Source organism: Benincasa hispida, chromosome 4, assembly GCF_009727055.1.
Source record: "Benincasa hispida cultivar B227 chromosome 4, ASM972705v1, whole genome shotgun sequence".
Taxonomy (NCBI): Eukaryota; Viridiplantae; Streptophyta; class Magnoliopsida; order Cucurbitales; family Cucurbitaceae; genus Benincasa; species Benincasa hispida.
Genome location: NC_052352.1, coordinates 24,537,470 through 24,545,498, shown reverse-complemented (window position 1 = coordinate 24,545,498; position 8,029 = coordinate 24,537,470). Strand labels below are relative to the sequence as shown.

The following is an 8,029-nucleotide window of genomic DNA, read 5'->3' as shown; positions in this document are numbered from 1 at the left end:
TTATCTGATTCAACAATCATGATGAAACCATGTGGCGTTATTGGAGTGATTTCAACTTCAATTTGGGACACATGTCAACTCCTAATTGGTCTCAAATTTAATGATTTGGAATTTCGTCATTCATGACGTTGCAATTTGTGATTGGTCCAAAATTTCTCCTTCAACCATTACATAATATTACAAAATAATAATTATACAATCTTTTATTATAAAACCATGTTCATGAAAAAATTATTATTATTTCATTGTCAATTAATATTTAGTGGGTAACTACAACTAGTTTGTAATTTTAAAATTAGAATTTAATTCCTGAATTCTGCTACCAAACACCTATAAAGCACACATATTTCATGTGAGGCAAAGAATCCATATCAGCCACGTATCAAATACCGATACTTCCAGATTTCTAAGATACGTATCTAACGAGCGATTTGATGTATCTATTTCTATGCTTACTTTTTTTAAAGAAAAAAGACAAACAATTCATCTAATTTTTTTCAATCTAAAACTAAGCAACCTGTTTTTTAAGCAAGAGAAAATGTACCTTCAATGTATCAGTATCATCGTGTTTTATAAAAAATTTCGTATTCTTCAACGTATTTGTATCTTAACTTCTTAGAAATTGACGAATCGTCGTATCCCATCGTATCCGTATCGTTGTTTTCAAATTTATATTATCAGATTCCCTACCAAACAGGCTAGAACCCAAATATTTTGCAGCCACTACAAAAGTTATGAAGGGTGATCGGGCATGTTATAACAATATAATTGTTATTTCGTGTCAATATGATACATGGTAGACTTTTTTAAGCCAACTGATATCATTTGATAATATGTTTTGATATTTGAAGATTTTAACTGATAATTTGATTATTTGTTTGATCTTTCATTTTTAAATGGAAGATTTTTTATTGATGTATCATCGATTAACTTAACTTTGTTAATAAATCTTGATGGATTGGTATCATTTGATATACTATATTTCAACTCTATCAACTATATCACTGATTCTATTTCACTGATAGAAGAAAATCGTAGGAAATGCAAAGAGATGAAATTGACTTCGTTGATTCATTTTGAGTTGATTGGAAAATCCAAGACCTTCATCATTGGCGGCAGAAATTGTTGGCGGAGAGGTCAACTTGGCTCCTCATCCACGTTTTCCCTATTTTAAATTTGCTTTAACTCATGCTGTACGAAGAAACCAATACAAAAATCAATTAATCTCAATTCAATCAAGTTCATATCCGGCAGCGGATATGGCAGATAAAGGCAGAGATGACGGCCACTTGAATTTACTCAACGAGAAGTACGAATTAGGTCGTCTGCTAGGGCATGGCACCTTTCGTAAGATTTACCATGCCTGAAATTTGCAAACGGGGAAGAGCATCACGATGAAAGTGGTTGGGAAGGAGAAGGTCATCAAAGTCAACGTGACAGCGTAGATCAAGAGAGAAATCTTTGTGATGAATATGGTAAAGCAAAGGAGAAGAATGGAAATAGAATTTAACAATAAAATTATCAATGGTTAAGTTTATTACTGAAGATTTGCATTTTTCTAGGCAGAAATTGGAGGAGACGAAGATGAGTACTGAGATATATATGGGTTAAGTTAGGTTGAGTGTATTTTCTAAACCAACCCAAAAACTCAAGCTGGTTAGATTAGCAACCCAAAAGACTCAAATAAAATCTCCAACTCAACCCACAACTTAAAATTCGAATTAGATTGGGTTGTCAAGTTATAATTTATTTTTTCTTTTTAATTAAAATTATGTACATTTATTTACAACATATGACTAATAACTAAAATCTCATAAAATTTAAATATTAAATAGATATTTATTACAAACTTTAAACAAAGACAAATATCATAACAAAAACAATATTAAAAATTCATAAATTAATCAATATAAAGTAATCAAGTTTTAAACAAGGTATATATATGTACACATATACTTTGGGTTGGACTGAGTCGACCCAAATTATCTTAACCATACAACCCAACTCAACCTAACCACAATAGAAAAAAATTAACTCAATCCAAGAATAGAACTACATTTTAAATTGAGTTAGTCCATATTATTTGAATTATCGGGTCATTTGAACATTTCTATTGGGTATAATAGGTGGAGGGGCAAAATTAGAATCAACAAAAAAAAATAATAACTAATTTGTCACATTTGTATTAACTTTAAAATTTTTGCTACATTTGTATATAATTAGGCTGATTTTGCCATTTGTTACAATTCCCCTAAGAATAATAGTCTCAATATTGTAGAGAAGAAGGAACGAGAAATGAGGGGCATCTCTCTTTCTGATGTCTATAATTGAACCAAATAGATGCAGTTCTACCAATTGAAGCTGAAAGAGTGAAATAGTGCTGGAAAGAGTATCTCAGAAGAAAGTTGTATATTACATTCACAGCACAACTAATAGATCCACAAAATGAATATTGGGATATGCATAAATGATGTTTTGAAGTGGTCAGGAGTGAGGAATCAAACAAAACCCATAGAAGCTAAGGAAATTACAATTGGACTCACTTAAGCTTAGATTTTGATGAGCTTTGAAGTGGCTTTGCAATTGGCCGAGCAGGTGCACCTCTAACAACCTTCTTCACATCATACTTAACCGATGAGAAAGCACAGATCACCGCAAGAATCATTGTAGGATAAACATAAACAGCTTTGGCAGGATCTGTGTTCACAGGTTTTCCCAGGATTCCTTCCTTAACAAGACCCCAAATTACCAACAGAGTTCCAAACATACTCATCCTCCCGGGCTTCAAAAGACCAACAAATGCTCCAGCCACCGAGAAATAGCTTCCCGCAAGAACCTGAGTCCAAAGGACAAGTCACTCAATACAGCCCGAAAATACTGCATGTATTACAGAGCTCTCCTCTTGGAAGAAAAATAACAGAAACAGGATCGAAGGGATTTTTTTTTTTAACAGCAAAAGTTGAATGCTGCTATTCATCTCAAGTGATTTGTTCATCTTTCTTAACAAAGAACAAAATAAATGTCCTACATCACAACATGTACGCATGTTGCAAGGAAAATCCTTAATCAGATGAAATATATTAAGAAGACTATAATGCAAAATTAATCGACTTATAGCACTCAATTAAGAAGAATTTTGGCACAATCTTCAAGAAAACTGTTCGGTAACCATTTGGTTTTTGGTTTGTAGTTTTTTGAAAATTAAACCTATAGACACTATTTCCACCTCTAGATTTCTTCCTTTGTTATCTACGTTTTACCAATGGTTTTAAAAAATCAAGCCAAATTTTTAAAAGTTACATTTTTTAGTTTTCAAAATTTGTTTTTATTTTTAGAAGTTGACTAAGAATTCAACCATTATACTCAAGAAAGATGCAAATCATGGTTAGAAATGGTGAGGAAATAAACTTAATTTTCAAAAATAAAAAATATAATGGTCACCATACGAGGCCTTAGAAAACCAGTTTTTTCAAAGTACCACAATGATGATATCAATATCTTCAAATAAACTATTAAGCTAGGATACAAAATAGACCAACTTGAAATACAAAATAAATTCATCTAAAAAGGATTCTGAATCTTTGATGGTCCCTAAAAGTTATTATACAGAGAAGAAGAGAGGAGACTGATAGAACTCGGATTATCTATTCACCTTTTAGGCAAAAGTGCCAAGGAAGCCGAGACTCCCCCTCCCCCCTCTACAAGCTCACAGAGTGTTCACAATACAAAGCAAATGATGATTTCTAGCTTACCCCCCACTCCCCTAAATAATCTTTCTTGTAACTAACTGAATCTTTTCCTCACGGGCCCCACATGAAGCACTCACAGCCCATAACCAATTTATTTCCATATCTCTCAGCTATTTACATTTAATTCCCCTCTTTTATTTCTTTTCCTCACATATCTCTTAATAACTGAGGATCTATCAGAAACTGCCTAGCATTTAAGTGTGGAACCTAATGGCACTTTTTGGGTGAAGTCTTGGTGTTCGGAGGATAGGGAATTCTCAAGTTAACCCTCAGCAATATACCTCATCGTGTGAATAAATAAAGAGTTCTCTGTCAGTTTGGGTCATCACCCATCGCAGAAGTTGAACAGCAGCAAAATGATAGAGACGTTATGTTTGGGGCCTTAAAGGAGTATTAACAGTAACAGCCACAATGTATGACAGAATTTAGCAAACAACGAGAAGTCCAATTTGCAGTCAATGACTAAGTGTAACCTAAGTTAAAACCAGACCTCCAGGGATCTATGATTAAGCATCCAAATCCTACGTTGGCTCCCAGATTCAATGGTCAATTTTAAGTCGATGAGCATATTGGCTTGGTGGCTAACTGGCTTATCATTTGTTTCTTCCAAACACGGTTGTTGTTCACCTAGTTTTTCATGTCTCCGTAGTGAGAAAGGTTCCTGTTGCTGGACATACTTTTCCGGTGTTTTCGACTCAAGAAAGTCTCTTCTAATATAGTATTGCCGGTCCACTATTTGGGGTGCTAGAAATAGCTTCAAAAGGTGTCATATGTAATCATAAGAGAATAAGGGAATCTTTAACAGAAAGCAATTAGATTATAGACGATAGGGGCACTCTTTGGGTCAAATCTTGGTGATCAGGAGGGGTAGGGAACTCTCAAATTCTCCCTTAGCTATATGCCTCTCTATGTGAATAAATTAAGAAGTTCTATCAGATTCCCAAATAATTTTCAAAAGAAAACTTCAGGAAGCTTGTCCTGTTAGCTAAACGCGTTGCGAAATTCTAAAACAAACCATAATTTTGTTTTACTGAAATAACGGCCTAAATCCAAGATAGAACCATATATTAGATCAAAAGCTACCAATTGAATTGAAAAACAAACAAGGAGGTCAAGCAAAAGAACCTCTAAACGTTGAAGATCAGTCACAGCAGAGGCTTCCTTAATGTTAGTCAAATTATAGATGTCGAACAAATTATTCCAGCTAGGAACTGTTAAGTTCATGACAAGGCCATTCACAATTGCTCCAGGATAGAGAAGTGCCTTAACTACAGGTGCTGGAAAGACTTCACTTGCAATCAACTGGGATGAAGTTACGTGCAAAGGGGTTGTACACATGCCAGATCTGCATGGGATCCTGAGAAGACACATTTTGAATTATGTAATGTGCATATCCATCATACACCAAAGGATATACGGATGTTCCAAACTTACAGAAAAGAAATATCAGAGAGTCAAGTATTATTGGACAAAAGAACATTGTGCTTTTATATTATTATGATTGTCAGTAGCCAAGAGTCATAACATGAAATAATGGAAACATATTGTACAGGGTACTGGAAGGAATATATAACTAATATCTGCTGAAGCACAGAGTCAAATGAAAGCAAGAAATTCATAGCCATCCATTTCCTTGTTTTCTCTAAGCTCCATATCCTTGATTGATGTAAGGATAATGGAAACATATCAAACCTATGGAAAATGCAACATATTAATTCGACTGAGATCCCTTTTCCATTATCCTCTCTAATTCGTAGACAGTGGAAGCACTTGAACAACGTACAGCATTGAACCGTAGGTTCAAATAGAACAAGAAGTGGCACAAACTTAAGCTATTCAATATTTTCATCCCATTCTTCAACACTCCCTTCCAATGTGTCCATGCAAGTTAGTTTTAATTCATATCACTCAACACATAAACTACTCCTACGTAGAGGACGTGATACAAACCACAATCTCCTACAGTGACATGGAGACTAACTGTTAAACTAAGCGAAATTCAATCTTTACAATTCGTTTTTCCGAGAATCAGTTATTCAAACATATACAAAGCCACATCAAATAGGACAGAAGTTCAACGGCAACAAACAAGTGAAGAAACAGATGGCAAAGTATCAAGAACAGAACTAAAGTGAAAGAAGTAGAGTGTTAGTACAACCCACAACTCTCATATAATCTTCAAAATTTTAACGCTAACCGCAACTGGCAGTAAACATAACTAAAGAGGATCAGTGTAAATCAGTACTATCATCCGAGTAACTAAATCATATGAACTTTCACAAGTCAAAAAGGGGAAGAAAATGAAAGTACACCTGAAGAGAGGGATCTGAAGTATGATAAGGAAGAAATAGATGCGAGATGCAATTGAAGAAAGATTTCTGATCCAACTCTTTGATGCTGCTGATGTCGACGATAGCGTAGAGGTTGCCATTGTTGACAACTTGAGGAGAAAAACAAGGTCGGACGGCGGAGATGGAAGAAAGAGGATCTGGTAATGGCGGTCTAACTAGAAATCGATCGGGAAGGAATTGAAGTATCGACCCAAAGGAAGTTGAAATTGGGAATGTTGTCAACTGACAGGTGTTTCGAAGGGCCAAATTGGAAACAGTGGAGAGAGAATGTCGAATGGGCTGGGCCTCATTATGGACCCTAAGCCAGCTTTTTGAAAATGGGCCTAGGCCCAAACCCCGAAATTCAAAGCTGAATGGCAAGAAAATGGCGTGTATTATCCAATAAAATATAAAATTAAAATTAATATAATATAATATAATAATAAATAAATAAATATTAAAATAAATTAAACATTATATATAAATATATGAAATAAATAAATAATAAAAGTAATTAAAATAAAAAGGATGGATTTCTCCACTTTTTCCAATCTTTTTGGATTTTGCCTCAATGTGTGTATTCCAAAACCCATCAAATACCACTATTTATAGATAATTTGGAAAGTAGGATGTAAATGATATGGACACTAATAATGTGTAATGTTGAGATACTTGAAAAACACTTTAGAAAATGGGGGCATGACACATGGTTAATGGACACTAAGCATGAGCATCTAATGGGCATCTATATTTATAATACTTCTCCTTAGGTGCTCATTATATATATATATATATATGAAATATGGCTCATTAAAATCTAACTAGGAAAAAAACCCATTGAAAAAAATCCTAGTGAAAGAAAAATAGTACATATTTCATATAATTTAATACTCTTAAAAAGAATAAAGTATATTTACTCCCTCTCATGAAAACATCACTTGAGATTTCTGAGTCGAATATTGTACACCAATTTCTCAAAGCTTGCGGTTGGTAATGATCTTGTAAATAAGTCTGCTAGGTTATCCTTCAAACAAATTTTTTGTACAATGATGTCACCATTTTCTTCAAGATCATGAGTGTAAAAAAGGTTTGTTGAAATATGTTTTGTTCTCTTTCCTTTAATATATCCTCCTTTGATTTGAGTATGTCTGCTATGTTATCTTTGTATAATATCGTTAGAAAATTTTGAAGCAACTCGGTAAAAAGTTCTTGAGCGAAACACAGGATCGTCCAAACTTTCCAATTTTCACAATATATAGAATTTTACATAAGAAGAACAAAAATGTGCATTTAATACAGAATTTATAACATGCTCAAAACAAAATACAAAAGAAATAAATTAGGGTTTGAAATAATTATCTTTGAAGACCGTTCTTCAATGGAAAATTCCTCGATCTCCAATTGGACACCATCACAAAGGAAACCACTGTATTCTTTAGGTGAGAATCCAGAAGGAGTGTGTACTCTGGCTATTTTAGAACAGGGAATTGAGAGAGATCAGAGGAGATGAAAATCAAAATTGTTCTATGTCTTTCTGTATTCTCTTGGTTTTTTCTATTTCCATTAGAGAAGAGAAGGAAACCAAAAAATAATCAGAAGCCCCATTACCCACACTACACGTGGGTTGAGAGAAAAATGGGGAGGGAAGTTATTTCCCTCCCACACCATAATTCAAAAGTAAAAAATTAAAATTAAAAAATTAATTTTAATTCATGATAAAACTATTATATATATATATATATAACTACCTTAGTGTATATATATATAGTCATAGGTTATATGACATAAAACATATAGCTTATGGTTTAATATTGTATCAAATACAATATAACTTATAGTTTTACTTCTCCCGTCGATGACATTTAATATAAATCCTATTTATATTAAATTTAATTATATGAATCAAATTCGAAGATAGCTTTGGAGCACAACGTTACTGATCCATTTACA

The 8,029-nt window shown here is 33.5% G+C and overlaps 1 protein-coding gene across 1 annotated transcript; it reads right to left on the bottom strand.

Annotated features, from left to right (window-relative positions):
- Positions 1-2,272: 2,272 nt before the first annotated feature.
- LOC120074948 lies at positions 2,273-6,312 on the bottom strand. The gene is made up of 3 exons (XM_039028058.1): positions 6,062-6,312; positions 4,875-5,106; positions 2,273-2,836 (listed from the first exon to the last, which is right to left on the bottom strand). Exons 1-3 carry the CDS (start codon positions 6,178-6,180, stop codon positions 2,540-2,542), a joined length of 648 nt encoding a protein of 215 aa, XP_038883986.1. The 5' UTR covers positions 6,181-6,312; the 3' UTR covers positions 2,273-2,539.
- Positions 6,313-8,029: the final 1,717 nt, after the last annotated feature.